The sequence below is a fragment of the Equus asinus genome, chromosome 6 (genome assembly GCF_041296235.1).
Source record: "Equus asinus isolate D_3611 breed Donkey chromosome 6, EquAss-T2T_v2, whole genome shotgun sequence".
NCBI lineage: Eukaryota > Metazoa > Chordata > Mammalia > Perissodactyla > Equidae > Equus > Equus asinus.
In genome coordinates, this window is record NC_091795.1 from 48,899,744 (window position 1) to 48,925,216 (window position 25,473).

At 37.2% G+C, this 25,473-nt stretch overlaps 2 protein-coding genes across 18 annotated transcripts in view; one reads left to right on the forward strand and one right to left on the reverse strand.

Moving 5' to 3' along the window:
• Window positions 1-9,168, forward strand: part of VPS54 (VPS54 subunit of GARP complex) — a 106,708-nt gene extending 97,540 nt beyond the window's left edge. For 4 of the 12 annotated variants that reach the window (XM_014836793.3, XM_014836791.3, XM_044772558.2 and 1 more), the window contains 3 exons: window positions 1,347-1,454; window positions 3,423-3,517; window positions 7,774-9,168. In XM_014836793.3, coding sequence (XP_014692279.1) covers window positions 1,347-1,454; window positions 3,423-3,517; window positions 7,774-7,879 — 309 coding nt within the window. In that variant the 3' untranslated portion in view covers window positions 7,880-9,168. Of the gene's footprint in view, window positions 1-1,346; window positions 1,455-3,127; window positions 3,310-3,422; window positions 3,518-7,773 lie in introns of those variants that run through there. The other 8 variants (XR_011504266.1, XR_011504267.1, XM_070512717.1 and 5 more) reach the window with 4 other exon arrangements.
• Window positions 9,169-9,763: 595 nt separating this feature from the next.
• Window positions 9,764-25,473, reverse strand: part of UGP2 (UDP-glucose pyrophosphorylase 2) — a 48,637-nt gene continuing 32,927 nt past the window's right edge. For all 6 annotated transcript variants that reach the window (XM_070512725.1, XM_070512724.1, XM_070512727.1 and 3 more), the window contains exons 4-10: window positions 19,789-19,974; window positions 18,403-18,536; window positions 16,929-17,226; window positions 15,572-15,769; window positions 14,771-15,013; window positions 11,561-11,665; window positions 9,764-10,216 (exon numbers count right to left, since the gene is read on the reverse strand). In XM_070512725.1, the coding sequence (XP_070368826.1) occupies window positions 10,109-10,216; window positions 11,561-11,665; window positions 14,771-15,013; window positions 15,572-15,769; window positions 16,929-17,226; window positions 18,403-18,536; window positions 19,789-19,974 (1,272 nt within the window). In that variant the 3' untranslated portion in view covers window positions 9,764-10,108. The remainder of the gene's footprint in view (window positions 10,217-11,560; window positions 11,666-14,770; window positions 15,014-15,571; window positions 15,770-16,928; window positions 17,227-18,402; window positions 18,537-19,788; window positions 19,975-25,473) is intronic.

Below are 25,473 nucleotides of genomic sequence, written 5' to 3' on the forward strand. Positions count from 1 at the left end.
ACCCAAATGTCTGTCAATTGTTGATTGGATAAACTATGGTATATTCATACAACGGAATATCATGCAGCCATAAAAAGGATGAAGTACTTTTTCCATGTTACAACATGGAGGAACCTTGAAAGCATTATGCTAAGCAGAAGAAGCCAGTTACAAAAAGCCACCTATTATATAATTCCATTTATAGAGACTAGTGGTTGCCAGGGGCAGATGGGAACAGTATTAATGATACTATTAATGGGTATGGGGTTTCTTTTGGGCTGATGAAAATGTTCGGAAATTATTGGCGATAACCATTGTATGAGTTTACTAAAACCAGTTAATTGTACACTTTAAAAGGGTGAATTTTATGGTGTGTGAATTATATCTTAAAGTTGTTATTAATAAAAAAGATAAGGGGGTGTTTGATATATTTCTAGGCTGAAGAGAGACAAACCCTTGGGTGGTCACAACTTTGCTTACCTTGGTCCAGTCACATGGTGACTTCTACATGGTTCTGCTACAGCAGTGTATTGGAACTTATCATTTTAATAAACTTTATAAGATTAGTACATTTAAAATATAATTACTTAGCGCAAATTTGTCTTGTAAATAAAAACGATTTATAACTTAAGCTGTGAATTCTAAAATGTGTGCCAAAAGATGATTATCTAAATCATATCAGTATTTTTTTCTAGATGTAAGAATAGTAAAATGAATGTACCTAAGTTTAAAATTTCAGTATAAATTGTTGCTGAAAAAGTCTTCCCTAACCTTAGGGTAAATATGATTACTATACTGGCCCACCTACAAAGGAAAAAGAACATTTTAATTCTATGAGAATTATATTGATGTCAGATATGATCACGTTGACACGTTCTTAAAATCATGTTTAAAAAATTATATTTTAATGTAGAGGGCCTACCTAAATGATTCACCATTGTATGTTGAGCTAGATTAGTAGCCAACATTTTTTGAGCACTTCTTTGTATCAAGCACTGTTTTATGTTTTTATGAGCCATCTTTTAAAATCTTTACAGCAAGCCCTTTGAGATGTAGAGAAATGAGGTAACTTGTCCAACACCACATGGCTAAGAATTGGAAGAGCTGGGTTTTGAACCCAAGCAGTCCATTTTAAGAAGGGAGCCAGCCTATGTTCTTAGAGACTAAGTTATGCTGGCTCTCTCAAAGTAGGTTAGGATATTTAATGAAAAGTTATTGAGATTTGCACGAGTAGCACAGATCACAGTTTAAGTGTAAGCTTGAGCACTATATCAGAGTTAGATGTGTAGGGGCAGAAAACACATGTCTTCGTGGGGATGTGCAATCCAGAGGACATGAACGTAATTCTCATTATTTTTCCCTGCCAGTATGAGGTGAAAGCTCCCGTTCCTTCTGCCTGTTTCAGGAATATTTGTAAGCAAATGGCAAAAATGCATGAAGCTATATTTGATCTCCTTCCAGAAGAACAAACGCAAGTGAGTAGTAATTCCTAAAACTACTTGTTTATATATAGCTTATAATATGCATGCAGAATTGGAGTGTTTTTACATATCTTTGGCACAGTTAAGCTTAGTTCATATTCCAAGATGATTTTTATTGGTTTTTTTGGTTTATTTACTTGTGGAACATGGATAAAAATTTCTGATTTCAAAGTGCCTTTGCTCTGACAGGCCAGAGCAATAGTAGCTTTGCTGTATCGTCAGCAGTTCTAAAAAGTAGTCTCCATTTGTCCATTGAGTATCAGAGATCCCAGATTCTACTTACATCCTTCATTACATTATTAGTTTGAAAATCAGAGTTGGCGTTTATCAATGAATAGTAAAATCAGTTACTCACTGTGATTATAATCCAAATTGGTTAGAGGAGGAATTAGTAATGGAGTTAATGACAATGAGATGACACATAAAGTAATTTAGTGTGCCTTATCATTAATATGTTAGATCAGCATAAGTGATGTAGTAGGCACAAAACAGGAAAAATAGCAAAATGGGTAGTCTTTGGCACCTTTTACCTATGAAGTATGCCCCTGTCACTACTGTCTTCGTCTATAAAAGAATTATCACAGCATTCTCTTCACTCCTCAGTGACACTTCTGCCCCCCACCTCCCTCATCTCCCTCTCCTGGTACTTTAAAGGTGCCAGTATTCCTTTTTTCCCAGTCTTCTTTACCACCTTGGCTTATTCCGTTTATACCAGGTGATCCTATTCAAGCCAAGTTGTAGCATGATACATGTTACAATAAAAGCCTGGTTGTTGTATGACTAATGAACTTAACTTTCACTGGAAGTTTTGCTGTTCAGACAAGCTTGTTATTTCAGATTGTCTCTAATTGGTTGAGTGCATGGAAATGGTCTCTGGGAGCTGAGTACGCGTAGCTTTCTTAGTGTCTCTTGCCTACTCTTGCTGCTGCTGGTCTCCTTTCCCACCTCAGTGCCACCTCAGACTTCCATCGTATGCTAGCTACTACCATTTTTCTTCATGCTTCCCTGGGTTTTCATTAATCATACTTACCTCATGATTACATATCATCCAACTTCTTTGGAGCTCACTGAGGACTGAGGAGGAGCCATTGATGTGGAGTATCGACCAGGGTCTCTTTTGATACTCATTTCTTCCTAGCCAAGGCATCCTTTCTGTTCCACATGTAAGATCCCCAACCTGTGACATTCTGACCTTTTGAATTTGCCATGTGAGTTCTAATTCTAGAGTAAGGCTTAGCCAGGTCAGGGAGCTGGGCATACAGGTTATTTCATCATCATAATTTAAAGGGAACTCTTGTCAAAGCTGAGCAAAAATTATAGATTTTATGTCTATATAGTCACTAGAATACCAGTAATTCCACAAAACATTCCATAGATGACTGTATATATATTTTTTCCCATAGAAAATATATGTTATTCTACAAAATTGTTTCCGTAGATTAATTGTATATAACTTCAGGTCAGGTATTTCCCAAAGAAGTATTGGGCCATTGCATTAAAAATCTGTATGTGAGAGCAGTAAAATACTTTCAAGTAATTTTATCAGTTTAGAAGGATGAAGATATCTTTGCCTCTACCATTGTGACTTTTTTGTTTTTTTCTGTCAAGTTCCTAGTTAATATATTGCAGAATTCTCTATTTCTTTTTATTATTTTTACCTGTCACAGTTGATCCTGCCTATATCCCAGAGGAGTTCTTCTAAGGGGCAGAAAGTTAGAAGTAAGTCATATCATTAAAAGAAGTACTACTGAAAAGAGGAAAAAGAGCTTTTATCCCACTAGGGAGGAAAGCTATACTGAAATAGCAATTAAATACTTCAGAGGAGCATTTTTAAAGTATATGCCAAAGCAAAGGTTTTTTTAAAAATATTTTTTCAAAATAATATTGATTTGATATTGATAGCTCAGACATGTTTTCTATTTCAGTAGAGCTTTAAGAAAATAAGTTTTATTTCTTTTCCAGATGTTATTTTTAAGAATTAATGCAAGTTACAAACTCCACTTGAAAAAGCAATTATCTCACTTAAATGTGATAAATGATGGAGGACCTCAAAATGGGTATGTTTTCAACATATTTTTACTACACACTCCCATATTGAATTGTTTGATTGGTTTTTATTCATTATGCTGTCTTTTTTCTACTATAATTATGCTGGGGCCCCAAAATTGTAAAATCAGCAACCTTTTGTCTTTTTTTCCTGTGTGGAGATGGTCTCTCTCGCGCGCGCGCGCGATCTCGCTCTCTCTCTCTCTCTCTCTCTCTCTGTCTAGCTGTCTATCTACATTAAAGTGTTTTATAAATGGTCAGTTACTTAACTGACCTGTGTCCATTTTGAGGCAGTGTGGGTTAGCAGCACCTCCTTAGGTTACCCAATAGTCTTCTCCTATCCACACAGATCTTGTAGTCCTACTTTGTAGCTGTGTGACCCTGAGAAAGTCACTTAACCTCTGTGCCTTATTTATAAAATGAGAAAGATAAAATCTGCCTTAATTCCTTCACAGTTTCAAAAAATAAGTATAAGTGTGTATATACGAGCCATTCAGCAAATTGTATGTATTGTTGGTGAAACAGTGCAATATATAAAAGAAAATATAGTATTTAGAATCAGAAAACTTGGATTAAGTTGTGCCACTTAGTAGCTGTGTATCTTTGGGCAAATCACTCACCCTCTCTGAACTTTAATTTTTGATGATAAAAAGTTCTGTCACAGGATTTTTGTGAAGGACAACATAGATGAAGATATGAGGGAAAGATTATACAAAATGCAAAGCACTGATCATGTTGTTACACCTTGATATGATTTCCTCAGTGTGTTACCTGTTCCATGGATTTTTAGGAATAAAATATTTTACTCCCTGTTAAAGGAGTTTCAAGCTTAAATTTCAAACTTAGAGGAACAAATGAAAAAAATGTATTTGGGAGTTAGAAGTTGACCCTGCCGTTAAAAAAAGTACACTGAATTGATTTTACAAAAAACTATTTGGAAGGTCAGACTGCTGAATCTGTCGGCCAGGCTGAATTTAGGACCTTTATGCAAAAATCTGATTCTCTTCCTTGATTATTACCTGGTTACTTTTTTTTTTTTTAAGACTTATCTGTTATTTTCAAAAACTGCAAAGCTACAGAAAAGTTCAAATGAACACCAAATACTTCTTAGAGACTAGTCAAAAAAATCTAATATATATATATATATATATATATTTTTTTTTTTTTTTTTGAGGAAGATTAGCCCTGAGCTAACGTCTGCTGCCAATCCTCCTCTTTTTGCTGAGGAAGACTGGCCCTGAGCTAACATTCGTTCCCATCTTCCTCTGCTTTATACATGGGATGCCTGCCACAGCATGGCTTGATAAGCAGTGTGTAGGTCTGCACCTGGGATCCGAACTGGCAAACCCCAGGCTGCTGAAGCGGAGCACGTCAATTTAACCGTTGTGCCACCAAGCTGGCCCCCCAAAAAAGCTAACATTTTTAAGCCCCACTCCACTCATACCCTTCTTCTTTTATTCTCATAACTAAATCTGGGTTAGTTGGTTGGTTTTTCTGAAGCGTCCAAGCTAACTCAATATCTATTTTCTTTATTAATATAACTGTTTGGGGGTCAGTACAACCTTAGGAGATCTTCACTGTCACATACTTTTAAAGATTAACTTCTGTGTGTAAGTCAATTCATGTCTTTGAGTGATCCCTTAAAAGATAGAATTTCTGAAAATTAACCTCTGGACTGTGGCCAAAGACATAACTACTTGCTTAAAAGGAATTTTTGTTCTTGAATTGACTCTAAAAATGTACCATTTCTTTCTTTTTTTTTCAAGGTAAAATTCACATAACCTAAAATTAACTGTTTTACAGTTAGCAGTTCAGTGGACTTCATGCATTCCAGCCTCTGTGCAAGCATCACCTCTGTCCACTTGCAAACATTCTTACTACCGCAGGAGGAAATCCCAGACCCACTGAGCACTTGGTCCCTGTTCCTTTCTCAGCAGCCCTGTACTTCTTCTTTTTAATGTGATTATCTTTTTCTCTATTTTATTTTTAAAATACAGAGACATATGGAGAATATTTGTATTCTTGCTACTTAGAAATGATCGTTAACATTTGTCATTTTCACTTGAAAAAAATGTTTATCATGTTAAAAAAAAATGGCATTTAATTTAAATGAAGTTGCAGTATCCCTTGACCCTGTCTCCAGTCCCATTCTCTTTCCCGCAACGCTTAGGCAATATTTCTAGTAAATTTGATCTATATCGTTTAAGTCCTTCTCCGTTATTATCTATATCTAAAAATAAATATAGTTTTGTAAACTTAATTAACTTATAATGGTATATTGTACGTATGCTGCTTTTTCCACTCAACATTGTTACTGATTTATTGATGCTAATATAAATTGTCCATTTTCTGACTGCTTTATTGTATTCACCCACATGAATCAATCATATTTAATGCATCCAGTTCCCCTAGTGATACATTTCTAAGGCCATTATTTTTTTCCATTACAACCATGCCACAGTTAAGATCTTTATACGTGTCTAAAGTGGTGTGACTGTTTCTTTAGGGTATGTACCTACAAGTGGATCAGAGCACATGTACATTTTCACTCTACTAGGTATTGCCAGAATGTTCTACAAAGTGGCTGTACCAAGTTAACACTCCACCATTTCTCCACATCTTACTAACATTTGCTGTTAGGTTTTTTTTTTTGCCAGTCTGATGGGAGACAATGGTATCTTGTTTTGATTTGCATTTCCTAATGTTTGTCATCTTTTAATATATTTATTAGTCATTCGGGTGTTCTCATCTGTGACTTTTCCTCTTCATATTCTTTGCCCATTTTTCTCTTGGGTGTTATATTTTATTTTTAAGATTTTTGCATATGCCCTCAAACTAATCCTTTATTGGTTATATATGTTGCAAATATCTTTTCTGTCAAAATTTTTCAACTTTGATGTATAGACTTGTAACTTGTATAGATTGTAAATAGTTGTGTTTATTAAACATAACTATTGACAATATTTTTAAGTAGAGCTTTGTGTTAACTTTATGTTTAATTTTTAATGCAAGGACCTTGCCTTAGAAAGGCTTTGGTCTTTTTAGAGCCGTTGCTGTCAGTTTCGGTGTACTTACTGACCATCTTATCACAAGAATGACAATATGGGATCTTTGTATAAAGATTTTTTTCCTTTTTCTCCCCAAAGCCCCCCGGTACATAGTTGTGTATTTTCAGTTGTGGGTTCTTCTAGTTGTGGCATGTGGGATGCTGCCTCAGCATGGCTTGATGAACAGTGCCATGTCTGTGCTCAGGATCAGAACCAGTGAAACCCTGGGCCGCTGAAGCTGAGCACGTGAACTTAACGACTCTCCCACAGGGCTGACCCCTAGAATCTTTGTATAGATTTTAAAACACCCTGAATTAGATGAGTTTCAAATGAAAAATATGGTCTTTACTAAATTCTGCCATGTGATAAAAGGTGAAACATTAAGTACCTAAGTCCAAAGGTTATTTGTAAATTAGACTATAGTACAGATATTAAGCCTGCTTACAACACCTTTGCCCCATGTAGTTCAGCAATCCAGAACGGACGTGTTCATTAAAATATTGAAGCTGAATTTCTTCTCTTTTACAAACTTCTAAATCAAGGTCTCCTATTTGTTTCTCCTTGGGCCACATCTCTCAAAATATACATCTAATAAGACCAGTCCCTATTTTTTATGCATGGAGCTTTGATATTTTATCTGAGTGTCCTTTCTGGCAGCGTTCTTTCAGGTATAGGCATTAATGTGACGGCTCAGTACTCCAAAGTGTAATTCTGTCCTTTTTCATCAAATGGTATTATATCGATTATCAATATCAAGTTTTATATCCAGTAATACTTACACAAGTCGCAGCCTTCATTTAACTTCTTAGGATGGCACTCAGGGGAGCTTGTCTTTCTTTCCCTCGATTTCATTAGTCATATACAGGTATACTCTAGTCTAGTGACAACTGATCAAAAGAATTGTTTAACCTGTTATTTTTGTACTTTATTTCATGCTGTTTTAAGATAAATCTATTTTATTGGACAGAATTATGATACTGAGTCCAACCTTCATTGGTTTATTCCTTTTTAACACATTTATTGTTGAAATAGAGCATTAAATGGTCTAACTATATGATAGCAGGAATCTTGCTAAGAGAAATATATTGACATTTGGTCCCCAGGAAATCTGAATTTTAAATAATAGTCTAGCAGCTAGAATAGGACTCTCTGAGCACTGCTACTTTAATTATCTGAATAGAAAGTGTGAGATTAAAAATAATTCTCTCTCCGTTGTTTAGGTTGGTCACAGCAGATGTAGCTTTTTACACTGGAAATCTTCAAGCCTTAAAAGGCCTTAAAGATTTGGACCTAAATATGGCTGAGATCTGGGAACAGAAGAGGTGATGACATACTGGAAAACTGGGTAGTTCATCTGACCATGGGATGTGTACATTTATGAAGAAAATATGGATGCCTGTGATTCAAGAACTGAACCTGGAACCCAAAGTGAACTGGGGTAGGGGGAAGGGGAAAAGGAAAGTATCAGTGTTGGGGAACTTGGATTCAGTGGGATCTACAAGGAATGCCATTTTTGTGCTTCCTTCAAAGTGAGGAGTAACTGATCAGGTGTCTATAACATTTTTCATTCTCTCTGGAAACAGACTCAGGTTTCTTTGGACCAAATCCAAAAGAACACATAGCTGTAACACAGCTGTAGTTGACTAGAATGCTCTGTATACTTTATATTAAAAAATGCTTTGCATTTCTTCCAGTGCAATGAAATTCATATGGTGTCCCACCTTATTTAATGATGGTACAATTTAAAATATTAAAATCTTAGTCAATCTCTGTAGAAAGTTTTCTCTATGAAAGTAAAGCTGTTTGAAAAATTATTTTTTTACAGATCTTTCTATAAAAAATAAACATCTTTTGATTGCTTGGATTTAGGAATTCAATTTTTGTTTTAGTGACCAATGTCAAGTTTCAGGCTTTGTGTGTCGCATATTTAATCTTTCTACTACCACTGTATGTCAACTGGGTAAAGCCTTCCAGAATAGTCTAAATACTTGAAAGGCTGATCACAAGTAATAAAGAATAAGATATTGGCATTTATTTATGCAACTACTAATTTAAATACTTTTTAGAAGTGGTATATGAAAGGCTGTAGTATAACAGATGTATTTTTATAAAGGTATCTATGAAGAGTTTTTTTTTTTTTGCTTTTTTATTTCTAGCAGAGGTGAGAATACGTTGTCATATATTCTGCCTACTTATGAGTTCTCATTTTAACATTTAGATAACATGAAGTATGCCCCCCTTGGGTTCTTGTTTTTATGTTACTTTCAATGTGTATATGAACAAAGACCAGGGAGAAATAGAACTTTTAAAATATAGGCTGCTGTGTTGGGGCTAGAAATAAAGGTGATAAGTAAGTTATTTAAAGACTTTTATAATACCTACCTTCAAAATTAGAATCAGCAGCACTCTACAAATGAAAGTGCCTGTGCCTCACTTCACACCAGGAATCTTGCCTAACCCTGTCAGAGTGCCTAACCTTGTGGTGATTATGTATAATGAAACAGTCTTATTTTGTGCTCTTCAGTTTCTTTAAGGAAAGCCTGTTTTCTTTATCATTACAGAGGTATGTCATTGGTTCTTAAACTGTCTGTCTAAAATAAAGCTGTAAAAAATTACCAGACTTTAAAAGACAACTTTTTTAATAGTATACAGTAAACTTCAAATTAAACAAGCAGCCTACTCAAAAACAAGTATGGAAGAATTGGAAAATGTAATTGATTCTTAGAGAAAAGCCACAAACTACCAGCAGACCTGATTTAAAAGATTATTCATAAACATTTTTCAGTGACAATAAGCAAGCTTCAAGAAGTGAAGCTTCAGGGAAAGAACTTTTTATAAAGTTATACACCCACCCCACTATAGTAGAGAACAAGGATGTGAAGGAAATGCCCTACCCACGCCACCCCCTTCAGCTGGGAAAAGAAACACCACTTTGTTTCAATAACTGGAAAGTCTGTGGAAAGCATGGCAGGCATCCCAGCTTTAGAACTAAATGAAAAGTACTAAATACTTTAAATTTGATTCCTATGGAAATAATGAGGTGGTTAAGATTCTTAGATATGGAAAAACCGGACTTGTTAGGTAACTTGCCAGTGAGTACTTAAATTTTCCAAGAGCAAATCATCCAACTGATTTTAGTAACTGTTTAGCAAGAGTAAACCGTTTTCCACCATTTTATAAAGTTAGTGTTGAAAAGTATGTGTACACATGTATTGCTTCACAGCTTTATTTTTGAAATCACAAGCAATTCAAAGTGACCATCATCAAGGCCTCTGTTAAAAGATTTTCCAGCAGAGCTGCCCCAGTTTTAAGATTAAACAATATTGCACTTGAAGATGAACTAACTTCCAGGATCCTCTTCAAAGAAGAAAAGTATTGCTTCCATCTGTGCTTTTCTTAGACTAAAAGCATACTGCAGAAAACTCTAAAAATTAATGCTGCAGGGTACAGTAACATAGTAAAGTACCTGCCCTATTTTAGAACCCTAGAGAACGTTTCATTGGAGGAAACTATTTAGCCCCTAATTCGTAGAAAGTGTACACAGTATTTTTCATTTCAGTGGTCCAAGATACGAAGGTTCCCAGATACAATCTTGTTCTCTAATACTGCTCCAGGTGGGATGTCAATTCGGTCACCATGATTTGCGATGATGATAACTGTCCCCTAAGTGACAGGGAAAACAAAAAGCAACAGTGTATTTGCAACTGCAGCTGAAATGCAATTGATTTTCTTACAATTATCAAGTTTATGTAGAACTCCTTTTACAATGCAGTAATTATATTTATAAACAATATTAAACATGAAAAATAACATGTTAAGGAAAAGCGTAACGTGTCCTTCTGTAACATCTTGGCAGTAGTTTTAGATTCCTTGCCTCCTTATCAGAGGTGGTACCAGGAATGGGAAGTGGGCGCAGTGCCACAGCACAACTGGCCCTTTCAAAGAACTACTTGCAAGGCCACCAGCATTATCTACCTTCATAAAGAAACTGGAAGGTGCTTGGCTTATATCTACATATAGGTTTGGGGTTTGCTGTTTTCCCCTCCCCAAAGTCCCAGTACATAGCTACATATCCTAGCTGTACGTCCTTCTAAGTTCTGCTATATGGGACGCCACCTCAGCATGGCTTGCCAAGTGGTGCTAGGTCCACACCCAGGATCCAAACCAGCAAACCCTGGGCCGCCAAAGTGGAGAGTGCAAACTTAACAACTATGCTACTGGGCCAGCCCCTTAGGGTTTTTTTAAGAACAGTTTACTGATAGGTTTTTCGTGTCTTAACTGCGACTGTTTAGATGAAGCACTATCAGCAATAAAGTTCTATTTATATATATTGTTGTTTTTTCAAGACCTTCATTTAAATAGCTTCAACAGGAAGAACACATGAAATCTAGGTATGAGATTTTGAAAAAAATACTTGATTAGGAAAAAGCTGTTGTATCTTTGGTTCTGAGTTTTCATATTTATTATACCCATAATCCTTCCTATTTCTATGCTAGGCTAGAATGATACTCATCAAAGTACCCAAGTACCACAGTAATGTGAATGAATATCTTTATACTCATGACAACAGATTAGCTTAACAGAAATAGACTGTGTTCAGTATAAATGAAGTTGTTGTTTTTTTCTACTTTCAGATTCAAATAGCCATCTTTAGTGAGTTAATACTAATTTAACAATGATTCTATTTTTAAAAGACTGTCATATTTCAACAAAATAGTACCACTTCAATTATTTATTAGTGTTTGCTTTCCATTTGAATGCTATATTCCACAAAATTCCTATATACAACAATTATGATTGTATTTTAACTATGTTGTATATCTATGGAAGACAGTATTACTACTAAACATTGTGGTAAGCAATTTCATTTTTTAAATGTATCTATATCTTATAAACATCTGGTAAAGACTACGAAGTATTCCTTTAAATAAAGATAAATTTAGGACTAGAAAATGAAACCTGTTTTGTAAAGCTATAAGAACTGTCATTTTCATTTTAACAACATACCTTTAATGAAACATTCTTGCCAAATGTCACATCTCCTGAAACTGTGAGGTGATCCAATTCAAGCATATCTGGTATACTTTCAAATCTCCTTAGATAATCCTGAACCTGAAGGAAAAAACAGAAACATAGAAATTCTTTCAAAAATGATTTAACAGAAACAGGGATTAAATTAACAATATAGTTTAACAGAACTGTAAAAACATTCTGCTTATGGCCAAGCTCAGGCCCTCTATGGGGAAGAACCTAGTTTATTAAGCACTCACTATATGCTACATCTTGTGCAAGAGAGACCAGGAGATATGAACACTGTCCCTACAGTCAGGCAATTTACAAAACAGCTGAGCAGATCAGACATGAAAAAAATGAAATACAAAATAAAAAGGTAACCAACTAACATGCTAAGAGCCAGATGAGTAGTTCAGATGATCTGGAGTTAGTTGGAAAAAGAGATCATCGTGGTTTGAAGCAAGCTAGACAGGAGCTGAGCTTTATGGGATGTGTAGGATTCAGAAGAAATGGAATATATTTCAGGAAGAGCAACAGCACAAATTATCATTATAAATAATCACTATCTTTGCTTCATTTCCTTAGTTTTACAGACACTAGAAATTGTCCTATATGGCCTTGTTTCTGATTTTGCTGAGAAAAATAGAAGCAATTGGAAAACTTCCACTGGCTTCTACTTCTACCACCACCCCCACCTCCCACTACCCCCTAGCCCATTATTCTGTCCCTCCTAGTACTGGGGTTGGACTGTTTCCACTCCAACTTAAGGCCAGCCCTTCTTATGGCCTCTTCAAGGATATTGTCCAGAGAGTCTTCTTTCTTCCTTTTCAGTATTTTTCCCTTTTCATTGCATCAATCCCCATCAATGTATAAACAGACTATAAATTCTCCCATCGTTAAAAAACAAAACAAAAAAACCTCTCAAATCTTATATCCCTTTCTATCCATGGCTCCATTTTTCTTTTTTTTTCTTTAAGGCAAAAACTCTTTAAGTTGTCTACATTCATCTCTCCAATTTCTCTTCTCCTATTCTTTTCTAAATCCATTCCAGTCTCTAAAACCTCTATGCTGATAAAGCAAATGGTGAGTTCTCATTCATCTTACTTGAAGCGGCAGCAGCACTTGACACAGATTATCATGCTCTCTGTCTTGAAACATTTTCTTCATTCTGCTTTCAGGACACACACACACTCATGGTTTTCTACGCAATTCCTCATCTGGAACTTCTCAGTCACATTTGCTGCTTCCTCTCCCTCCCCTCATCCCCATCCTCTAAGCCTTGGAGTACCTCAGGGCTCAGTTCTTAGAGCACCCCTCCCTAGGTGATCCTTATCTCATGGCTTTAAATACCAGCTATAAACTGACAACTCTCAAATTTACCTCTCTCTTCTCTCTCCTCTGAGCTCCAGACTCATACAGTCAACTTCTCCATTTGAAGATGTAGTAAGTACAGATTCTCCAAAATGTAACTCCCCATGCTGCTCCCCAAGCTTTCCCCTATCTCAGTAACTGGCAATTCCATGCTTCTAGTTGCACAGGCCAAAAACCTTGGAGTCCTTCTTACTCTTTTCTCTCTTACCCTCCCATCTAGTCTAAGAGCAAATTGTATAGGTACGTACACCTTTCAAAATATCTCAGAGTATCAAAATTTTTCACTATTTCCACTGCTACCACCTTGGTCTAAGCCACTGTTTCCTCTTGCCAGGATTCCTGCAGCAGCCTATTCCCTAGTCGCCCTGATTCTACCCTTGCTCACCAGATCAGTCCCTTCACCCCTCAGCTCATGACTCTCCAATGGCTTCTCATGAACCAGAAAAAAAAAAAAAAAAAAGCCACACTCCTAATATTCATTTACAAAATTCTACACAGTCTGGCGTGCTCCCTCTCTGACCATCTCTCTGTGCCCTCATCCCTCACTTGCTCACTTTGCTCCAGCCAATTGTACTAACGTCCATAAAACATGTCCTTCCTCAGAGCAACTAGCCATTGCCCACTCAGCCCGTTCTCAAATTGGGGCAGCTAAAGTTCTTACCTCCTGCAGGGTATGGAAGAGGCTAGGAAGAGTGGGAGGGAATTGAAGGAGGGATGAGGTTAGGTGGAAAAATGGTTGGCAATCCCACCTCAGGATTTGGGAAGGTAGTGGGTCCTTGTATCACAAAAGAGGCACAAAAGAACCGGGACACTCCTAAAATGACTGATGCTATCCTGGAAATTCCAGCCCAGCCACAGGACCCAGAATCACCCCCCATCGATATATAAGACAGTGCACACATCCACACCAGGTGGCACTAAACCACAACCAGAACTCGAATAGACGTGGATGGCATACCAGGACTCTACAGGCTAGCCACAAAGACTCACCCTGTCACTTCACTAACCTCACATTTTATGTGATTAAATTTTTTGGATTCCACTTATCATGTTAGGGTGGGGTTTTAATATACTTGCTATTCCCCCTGCCTGAAATGCTTTTTGCCACAGATACCTGCATGCCACACTCCCTCAATTTCTCAGTGAGGCCATCTCTGGCCATCCAATGTAAAATCACACCATCACCAACCCACCCACACACTCCCTATTCCTGCTTTATTTTTCTCCATAGCACTTTTCATCACTTGGCATACTATACATTCAATTTGTTTGCTTAGTATCATCCTTACCCCATTAGAATATTCATGAAGGCAAGGATTTTAGTCTGTTTTATTTACTGCTAAATACCTAGCACCTAGAACACTGATGAAAGCAGTAATGGTCTTAAAAGAGACATAAGATAAAATGTCCCAAAATTTAAACATTCTTTCCTACTCTATAGCAATCAGGTTTCAAAAGTGAGTTACATCTTTATTTTCTACAGTCAATTCCCTTTAAAAGACATCAAAGATGGAGGAATATAGGGGCTGGCCCCGTGGCCGAGTGGTTAAGTTCGCGCGCTCCGCTGCAGGCGGCCCAGTGTTTCGTCAGTTCGAATCCTGGGCGCGGACATGGCACTGCTCATCAAACCACGCTGAGGCAGCGTCCCACATGCCACAACTACAAGGACCCACAACGAAGAATATACAACTGTGTACTGGGGGGCTTTGGGGAGAAAAAATAAAATAAAATCTTAAAAAAAAAAAAAAAAGATGGAGGAATATAGTAGGTCAGCAGCAGAGACTGTAATTAGCTTCTAATTCACATGTGTATCATATCTTTATAATTACGTACCTTTGTAAAAGAACTGCCTAATTTAACCAAGGGCACTGTAGGAAATTCTCTCTTTTCACTCATTGTCAAAGATCCTGCATTAAGGCTATAGAGGTTTGACATCACAAGCAAGAGATCTGATGTAGTTTTGACAGGCAGAAAACGGCTCCTAGGAACATTAATACCTAGAGAGTTCTCAAAACTTTTAATGGCAGCCCCCACGGCAGTTTCTAACTGAATAACATTCAGGCCTCCATCCAAAGTCTGTAAGAAAGGGAGCAAGGAGAGAGAAACACAGGTTTTAGCAACTTAGTTCCATATGGCCTAGTTAATGTTTGGGGAGTGGTTTCAGAGATCCATTGAAGGAAACAGAAATTTTGAGAACTGACATTTATCAAGCACCTACCATATGCCAGGTGTTTATACATATGTGATCTTTTTTCAGCATCATAACTCTTCAGTAATATTTCCATTTTATGATAAAAAACTACAAGTTCAGAAAACTCATGCAAGGTGCCCGTGGCCAAAAGGCCTATAAGTATTAGAGCAACGGGTAAGACTGAGGTAGGTCCTCTACTTTTGGGCCCAATGCTCTTGCCACTACCACAGTCCAGGGTCAAGTAAGGGCACCATGCATGGCGTGCCACACTAAAGGGATAGGTGTAGATTCTGAAAGACAGGACCAGGAACTGGAGAGACTGACTAGGCAAAAAGGAGTGACCGATGGAATAGATGGGCCAGAGGGAGTTGGCAGTGGGTCTGTGTGTAGCCTACTATGGTCTTAGGAACCAGGGAGCCCAGTGGTCCACAACTTTGGCTTACCTTTGGATTCACAATGATTTCCATGTCAATAGCATTCTGTTCCTGCAGTCTTTTAACTGCTGCAAGAGAGATCCATAGGTTGTTTGTGTTAAATATTTTGAATTTTGATACAGACTTGAACTCATCAACGTGTGCTTTTGGCACTTGAGCGATTTCCACCAGTCTCAGTTTGCCTTCATACTGAGTAAGTGTCCCACCCTAGAAAGACAGAAAAGAGTGAGTGGGTGCCTCCATCTCTCTCCCAATCACAACCATGCTACACTGTTTATAGTCTGTGAATGTTCCAGAAAAGACAATGATAAAATCCCCAGAAATAAAAAGCCCAGGCAGTGATTCGATCTGTGATACAAAACAACATACATAAGAAGGTAGAACCAAAGAAAATAATTCAGGTTGTCTGTTGTTTTATACTGTATACCCACCCTCTTGTCCATAATAAAAACCCTAGGAGGACATGAGAGTCGTCCTGACTTTTCGGAGGTAGGCTACAGGAACAGCCATGCCTTTTATTCCCAAACCACTGTACATCACTAAACAACTAGTCATCCCACCTCAGACCCTGCTCTGACTGGCTCTAGGATAAGGAGAGAAAAGGGAAGACAGAGGCACAATGGACAGGAAGTGACCCCTGAGTGGCCTCAGCCTAAAGATATTCTTACAGTCATGAGGCAATGGCAGTATGGGAAGAGGGGAACATTCACTCATATGTGAGGGGGACATTTGCAGGAGGCATAGAACCCAACCCAGGGACTGACTATTTCAGTATTCACACACTGCCACTGTTCTTACTGCCTGGGGGTAAGCAGTAAAACCTTGTGTACCATTTCACCAAAGGCTGTCATCGCCACTAAACATGCAAAGTTAAAAAACAAATTTTTGCTTTGCATCAAACTGCATTTTTTTGCTACTACAGAGAGAGTACAGTGATGAAACAAAAAAAAATACAGAAATACACAGTGTATAAATAGAGACAGGATATTTTCATTAAAGGAACAATGAAATAAAAACACTCAAGCTCCAAACAAGAAGAGTATTAAGTTTGAACAAACTTATTGAAAGTGTTTTCACATATGTTTCAGATTTATTCTATAAATAACTGTGTCATTGCTTTAAGTTAAAACTGCCCGTATAGATTATTCAAAAAATAAAGATGATTTTCGTACTATTGAATCTGGATTTATAGACACACTGTTCTGTCAGGCGGCACTTAGGGTACTCTACAGAATACTATCGCATTGTTATCAAGTGGATGTGTTCTGCTTCACATAGAAACTTTCCAATAAAAAAAAATTTTCAACTACATAACCTATAAAATGCAAAGATGTGAATCCCCCAACCGCTTCCTCTCAGTATTTACCTTTACATCTGCACGTGTTTTATTTGTGACTTCCATGACAAATTCACACGGTTTTCCATTGGGTGGGTTCATTAGATGATTAAGAATATAAAGATCCACTGTGGCACCCAGATTATCTATGTTAGACACAAAAATATACTCTTTGCCTTCTCCTATAAAGGTGTCAAGCAAACCAGAGTTGTAGAAACTGGCGTAAATATCACCATGACCTGGAGGGTACCAAGCTTCTGTATTTTCCCCTGAGTATGACACATCCTTTGCTACAGGCAGTAAAGATTCTTTATTAATCCTTGGGTACCTTTAAAAAAAAAAAAGTTCTTTTTCAATATCAACTCGGTAGAGTATTCCAGACATTCAAGTAAAACAATGCACTTAAATAAAACGTTCCTCCTTTTCAGTCTATCAATAGTAAGTAATTTAATCATAGGTGAATCCATTTAAGAAAATCTCTCATTATCTGTGTTGTCCAAAAATCAGTTTCCTAGATAGTAATATTTGCTGCAAAAAAAGGTTTTCCACGATCATACAGATGGCAGGATACCTCATATTTTAAAGATAATATGTTTTATGACTCTCCAAGAGGAGAGATATATATTGAGTAAATTTTCTCAAACTTGCTTGCTTGTGGGATTGTTCTTTGCCCTGAAAATCTATTTGGAAAAAGCTGTCCATTTTTACAAACATATATCCAGGGGTGGTGCTCTTTCTTTCCCAGAAAATCAACAGCAGGTTAGTGCTCAGGAATGTCTGCCTCCTACCACTAGTGAGAACATGTGTAGGGGCTGGCGGTGGGGGAAGAGGGAAACCGAGGCGCTAGCACTGTGCCAGACTAAAGAGAGCTAGCGCTCTATCAGAAAACAGGCAGAGCAGCTGCAACAAAAGAAAGTGTCCATGGAAAAATACATTAAAAAAAGACAACTAATAGTACAACTTTAGAAATAACCCCCTGTGCAAGTGCACATAAACCCCTGTCTGTCCTTCATGGAAGACTTATTTCCCCAGTTCCCTGGGCTTTATCACAATTAATCATATGCATTCCTTTTTACTCTCCCTTCCCCAAAATAGAAGATTTTCTCCAGAATGTATTAAATTTCCCTAAGCCTTTTCAAGGTGTTGAAGAAATTCCTTCCCATAGGAAAGAACATTGTCAATATTGTGGAATACAGAAAGATTTCCACAGACCCACCTGGAGCCCAAATATGGCCTCAGAAGGCAAAGACCTAAGCTATCCTCAAATGTTCTGGACCTAGAACAGAAGCTCAGGCAGGTTCTCTTTCAAGATGAGAAGTTACAGAACCACAGAGTGATGACAACAATCACAGACCTATTAAACATTCAGCCTTTAAAGGCGTCATACACTTGCAAATATTAGTCTCTGGTACATGCACATATTGAGGTTACTCTGTTTAAACAAGACAAGTCCTTCTTTCTCAGGAGTAACACCTCCCTGAGTTACATTTTTTACTCCTTTTACCTGCTTTGATTAAAAGTGTAGATTTTCACACGACAATGATTGTACTTCTGTAGAATTTTTTTTGTATCTTCATCCGTGTTAAAAGAGTTCATTAGAACAAGAGGAACATCTGTATTGTAGGATTTGTTCAAATGCTAGGGAGGAAAATGACAAATTACTCACTTTTGCTTAAATGTGTAAAATTAACTCTTAATGGTTAATCACAAAATGTCCAGAACATCATTTATATGTAGCCAAATATATAGATTTGAAATAATAACTACTTGGCATAAGCCAGATATTTTGCTAAGCAATTCACCACATAACTTGCTCATTAAATCACAACCCTACAAAACAGAAACTATTGTGCATTTTACAGAGAGCTAAACTGAGGCCCAGAGAGGTGGCAGGTTAGTGGCAGACCCAGGACACCCTGCAGTCCAACTCTGGAGCTATGTGCCCGACCACAGTGGCCTATGGCCTTACTGGATGGGCAAATGCTGAGTATGCATTTACTGTGCCCAGAGCACTGTGGGGATGAAAGTACAGATGTTACAGAGACATGGCTCCGTACTCTCAAGATTAATGTCAAGAATTGTGAATCACACCCCAACTGAAATCTTTTCAATCTCTAGGAAAAGCTAAGAGGCAACACAGAGAGAAAAGAAAACAAGGTCTTAGAAGTCAGAAAGTCCTACGTTCAAAGTTAGATTGTGCACTTACTAACTAGCTAGGGAACCTTGAGCACATAAATCAACCTCTCTGTGCCTTGGTTTCCTCATCTGTAAAATGCGGATGATAATAGTACTTATCTTGCAGAGTTGTGGAGAAGAACAAATGAGTCAATTCATGTAAAGAGCTGGCAATAATACTTGGATAAATGTTAGCTAGTGCTACTGCTAATGTTATTATTATGGTTACCAGTACCGTATTAGACACTAGGGATAAAGAGAAGAAAAAGATAGGGCCACTGCCCCTGAAGAGCTTATGGTCTATGATTAATGACGTTATCATAACAGAGAAGCCAAGAACAGTTCTTAGCATCCATGGCATCCAAACAGATACGCGAAATTCTCCCCGGCCTCCCAAGAGGTTACTAAAGCCAGAGCATCCCAGCTGAGATGAAGGCTGCCGCTAGAAAGAAAGGGGGGAGGGCTGGGAAGATCAAAGCAGAATCCCAAGAGATCCAGAGATTTCGGCAACCACAAATGCCATTTAAACATCAAAAGCTTTTACATCACCCTAAGGATTTGCCCTTAGGAACACCAAACCTTTTTATATATTAATAGAGAGACTAAAGATAGCAAGCTTCTTGACTAGCTCAAATTCATATAAGGTAACATTTATAATAGCCTAAAAACTAAAAACGATTTTAGTAGCTCATGAGAAAGGCTAAATGTTACTCACTTCAATTTGCTGAACAGTCAGATCCAAAAAGGTATTCTCATTCCTCACACCAATCAGACTTTTCGGGCCTTTGCAGCCCATGCTGGTTCCCAAACCGCCATTGAGTTTCACCACCACCAGCTTGTTCAGCACAGAAGATATATTATCAGGTAAGCCCCTGGCCTTTATCTTTTCATAGGGTTGAATCTGAAATTTTTAAAAAATTACAGAAGTAATTCAAAGAGCTTTATGAGAGGTTAAACCAAATCAATCCCAGGGTTATTTCCACACTTCCTCAAAGAGATTTGCTTTCTCTGTGGAAAGTTTCAACTGCACTTCCTATATCGTCACAGGCCCTTATGGCTCAAAAGCAAGTACTTATTGGCAACTGCCCTTGCACACAGAAGTAGTTCAGTGATTCATTTACATTACAATGGAATACAAGAAGGGGAAAGACGTTACAGTCTACAAATATTTGTCTGACTGGTGGAACATCCAAATCTCTTGAATTACCAAAAACAGAGCAAATGGGATACCCAAAACTTATCAAGTCTAAATATTTCCGGTGCACTATAGATCTACTTCAATTCTGAGGAAGTGTGTGTGTGTGATCACACATTAAAACCAAAACCACCATGGCCCTTGCCATTTTCCTCCATTCAGTCATAAGTCTGTGCTTCAGAGGAAGGTGGTCTAGGGTTTTGTCATACTGCTAGTTGTGTACAAGGATAGAATTCCTTCCTTAAGAATTTAACTTTCAGGCATCAGTGTATAAAACATCATATTGGAAAATTAAGTGTTCTCATTGCTCCAACAAATGTCCTGGTAGGATGGGAGCGGGTGAAAGAATCCCAGCTCGATCACCTCTCTACACCCTAGTGTATTTCTGTTAGCACATTAAGATCTCTTAATCTTCAACATCTCCCTCATAGGAAAGGAACAGTGACACAGTGGAAGCCCAAATTCTTTTGTTCAAAGGGGAGGCAAAAGCAAGTCTAAACATCTTGTAGCAAGAATGAAAGCTTTTAAAAAGATCAGAATAGATTTCCTATCCATTTACAGGACATTTTGTTTTGTCTTTCTTTAACAGAATAGGTCATCAAATGTACTCTTCAGTAACATCATGGTGTAGGATAGAAGACACTTGAGGGGACTAAAAAATAAAACCACACAGTAAATGCTCAGCAAACACTGAGCTGTTTTTATTTGTTCTGCTACCTGTAGGTGTGTGCGTGATGTTGTGTGTGTATGTGTGTGTGTGTGTGTGTGTGTGTGTGTGTGTGTGTGTCATGGACGAAGTCTGTGATTGGAAAAGGAGTTGATGGGCTCACACTCCAGTGATTAGGCTGTGGAGGAAACATCCCTTTATACTTGGTCAGACAAGCATACTTACATGTCATGTGTAGCTTCCTGACCACACAATTCCTACTGTTAACAGCTCTTTCCACAACAACTAGTCTGTGACTCATTTTCTCTACTCTGCAAGACACTATGAATACACTTTCTTGCTTGGTGTAAATACTGAGGAACGTGGAGCACTCTTCTCCAAGACTCTCTACTGGTTATCACCCCTTCTGAATTATTTCCTAGTGTGGTAGGATTTCCAGTTTTCCTGGTAAATGCCACTAAACAGTCTTCAGCAGTCATTCAGATTCAAAAGAAGGGCTGGTGACAAAAAAAGACCGGAGGAGGGGCCAGGCCTGTGGGCATCATGGCCCTCCAGTGGGTGCTACCTAAATACTGGGATGCTAACCACCAAAGAAAAGGAGGTCAGGGAGGCAAGAAAGAACACAGACCACACTGGTTGGTTCCCTGGCAGCACTTGATCCAGGTGAAGACAATCTACGGGTGATGATAACATGGATGCCCAATACACACACACAAAGTGCCCATGGCCCAGTTGACTGTCATGCCTTGAAGGATGTTTTGACTTCACTCCCATGAACATCATTTGTTCAGCATTTCAAAGAAACTGGTAATATTCCTTGAGAGAAAAAGTCCAATTTAAGTGCCATACTACCAGAAAAGTAAGAGTAGATGACAGAGCTGGAACCTTTTGTCACTCTGATATTACACGATAGTTTATAATCCTTTCTAGCCCAGCTACTGAAATCAACCAGTCAGTAAAGGAATGCCACCATGATACAATGGCTTCACGTAGTCTATTATCAGGTTAGGAGAATTTCTTGGGTGCATATTTACTCAAAAGAGTGAGAAAATGGGACCAAGACAAATATTTTGCAATTATCTTTTAAAAGCCAAGAATTTCCATTTAGCAGTTACTTCTGACTTCCCAGGAAAGAATTTGATATTTACAGAGGTCTCACAAGTGTGTGAAAATCAATTTAACTGAAAACCCCTGATTCATGCATTCATTTTAGGTAAAATTGTTAGTTGATAAAAATTTTTACCCATTTAATGCTTCTTTGAATATACTTTTTAAAAACTACAATACATAGAAGCAAATTTTTTTTTCTACCCATGGTGAGACAGGCCTGTTTTCCAATTTCACCTAAAAACTATTCATTGTGAAACAATATACATACACAAAAGTTTATAAAATACACATATACAGTTGGAAAAATAACCTAAATAAAGAATACTGCCATAATTTAGAAGCCTCTACGTGTCTGTCCCTGATCACATTCCTCTTCCACCTCTAGTAGTATCCACTGTTTTGACTTTTACTCTCTACAGTTTTACCACTTATGTATGTAGCCATAATAATATTTTTACTTAATTTTATGTCTCTAAATTTTTAAATAAATTGAACCATACTATAAAGTATCCTCTTCTTTTGACTTGCTTCTTTAATTCATGTTATATTTTCAGAATAATTCACATTAATGCATGCAGCTATAGTACATTCTCCTTTCACTATAGTATTCAATTTATATATCCATTAAAAGAAACAAAACTGTCAATATTCACAGATGATATGATTTTATATGTAGAAAATCCAAAGACCCTACAAATAAACTCATTCTTAGAATAACGTGATCATAGCAACATTGAAGATACATGGTCAATCTTCTAAAAAAGACTACTTTTGGAACCCTTGTACACTGTTGGTAGGAATGTGAAATGGTGTTTACATGTAAAATGGTTTCCTATTAAGGAAAACATTATGATGGTTCCTAAAAAACTTAAAAGTGAATTATCATATGATTCAGCAATTCTACTTCTGGGTATTTACTGCAAAGAATTGAAAGCAGTCTCCAAGAGATGTTTGTATACTCACCTTCATAGCAACATTATTCACAATAGCCAAAAAGTGGAAGCAACTCAAATGTCCATCAACAGAAGAATGGATAAAACAAAATGTGGAATATACTTACAATGGAATATTACTCAGTCCTAAAAAAAGGAAACTCTGACAAATGCTACAACATGCATGAACCTTGAGGACATTATGTTAAGTGAAATAAGCCAGTCATAAAAAAATATGGAGGCCAGCCTGTGGCCGAGTAGTTAAGTTTGTGTGCTCTGCTTCAGAGGCCCAGGGTTAGGAACCTGGGCGCAGACATGGCACCACTCATTAGGTAATGTTGAGGTGGTGTCCCACGTGCCACAACTAGAGGGACCCACAACTAGAATATACAACTATGTACTGGGGGGATATTTGGGGAGAAAAAAAGCGGGGGGGGGTGGAAAAAAGAAGACTGGCAACAGTTGTTAGCTCAGGTGCCAATCTTAAAAAAAAAAAAAAGAAAGATAAATATGAGGTACCTTCATATAGTCAGATTCATAGAGACAGAAAGTAGAAGAGTGGTTACAAGAGGTTGCGGGTAGGGAGAAATGGGGAGTTACTGTTTAATGGGTAGAGAGTTTTAGATTTGTAAGATCAAAGAGTTCTGGAGATTGGTTGCACAATAATGTGAATGTACTTAACACTACTGAATTGTATACTTAAAAATGTTTAAAGATGAAAAAAAAGATTAACTGTTTCTACATATAAAGAATTAGAAAGTAAAAGTGACTAAAAAGTTATCTTTTATAATACCATCAAAAATAGCAAATAGCAAATATCTAGAAATAAATCTAACAAAAGATATGCAAGAGTTCAACATGGAACACTAGAAAACATTTTTGAGAAAAATCAAAAGATTTATTTAAAATTCAGGGATGTAGTTACAGGTTTATAAATTAGAAGATTTACTTATGTAAAGACGTCAATTTCCCCCAAACTGATCAATGCAATCCTAATCAAAGCTCAAGAGTTTCTTGTGTGGAAACTGACAAACCAATTTAAAGTGTTTACAAAAATGCAAAGGGCCAAGAAGAGCCAAGACACTTTCAAAGAAAAACAAATTGGGAGAACCAGCTTGGTAATACTTTTTTAAATTGTAGTAAATATCCATAGCATAAAATCTGCCAGCTTAACCATTTTTAAGCGTACGGTTTGGTAGTATTAAGTATATTCACAACCAATCTCCAGAACGCTTTTCATCTTGCAAAACTGGAACTATACTCATTAAAAAACAAGTCCCCATTCTCTCTCCACCCACCCCCTGGCAATCCTCCTTCTACTTTCTGTCTCTAAGAGTTTGACTATTCTAGGTACACAAGTGGAATCATACAGTATTTGTCTTTTTGTGACTGACTTATTTCACTTAGCACAGTATCTTCAAAATTCATTTAGCATTCTTTTTTTAAAGTGGCTTATATGTTTGAGGATATTCCAAATTAACACAGATTTTTCCAGAAAAAGGTCTATATTTAATAAAGTTTATGTATGTGCATGCAATATATCTGGGAGAAGGAGAGACTGGTACAAAGGACTGGAATACAGGTGTAGGTTGACAGATTCTGTGGCAAATTGAGCCTTATAAAACTTATTTATTCCATTTGCAGATATTAAAACTGGAATAGAATACAAGTTCTAAAGTCTTAGTAATCAGAAAACTGATTCTCTTTATTTGAATTTAATAAACATAACAATGCACCCTTAACTTTGAAATAAAAGATTAAAAGTATGACAAGAATACTACAAGTGTAACCACAGTTCTAAAAGTATAAACCTAAGAAAATGCTGCTCTTCAGATACACGTGAAAACAATGCAGAAAGGGAGGACTTGGGTTTCAGACGCTGCTCAACACCTGTGTTCTAAATTTACTAGTATCCTGAGGGATGGGCAGCCTGTCATTTCAAGGCAAAAACTTTACAAAAATGTAAACAATGTAAAAAGTGACTTCTTCATATTTAAATATGTGGTCAAAAGATCAACAGGATGGCACTTTTTTCAGTGTCACTCTCTAGACACAGTGCCGTCCCATAGAACTTTCTGCAATTACGGAAATGTCTTATAATGTGTGCTGGCCACATGTGGCTCATGGGCTCTTGAAACGTGGCTAATACAACCGAGGAAAAGAAGTTTTAATTTTATTCGCTATTAATGTAAACCAACACATGTGATGAGTGGCACGTGTAGTTCCAGATGGTCTATTAAAAAAAAAATCAACCAAGGAATCAGAATTATGTTTCAGTTCATTTTAATAAAACTCTGCCAGAATCTTATTTTGTTCAATATAATCTTTTTTCACTTTAATGACACTGACATCACAAAACATTCAACCAAACATATAAAAAGATGACCTAAAACCTGATTCTTCCCTATCTTCACTAATCAACATTTCATTTATGTAACAATGAACAGTACTGAGCTTTTATTAAGGACACACTGATGTTCAACTTCAGCCTCAGAA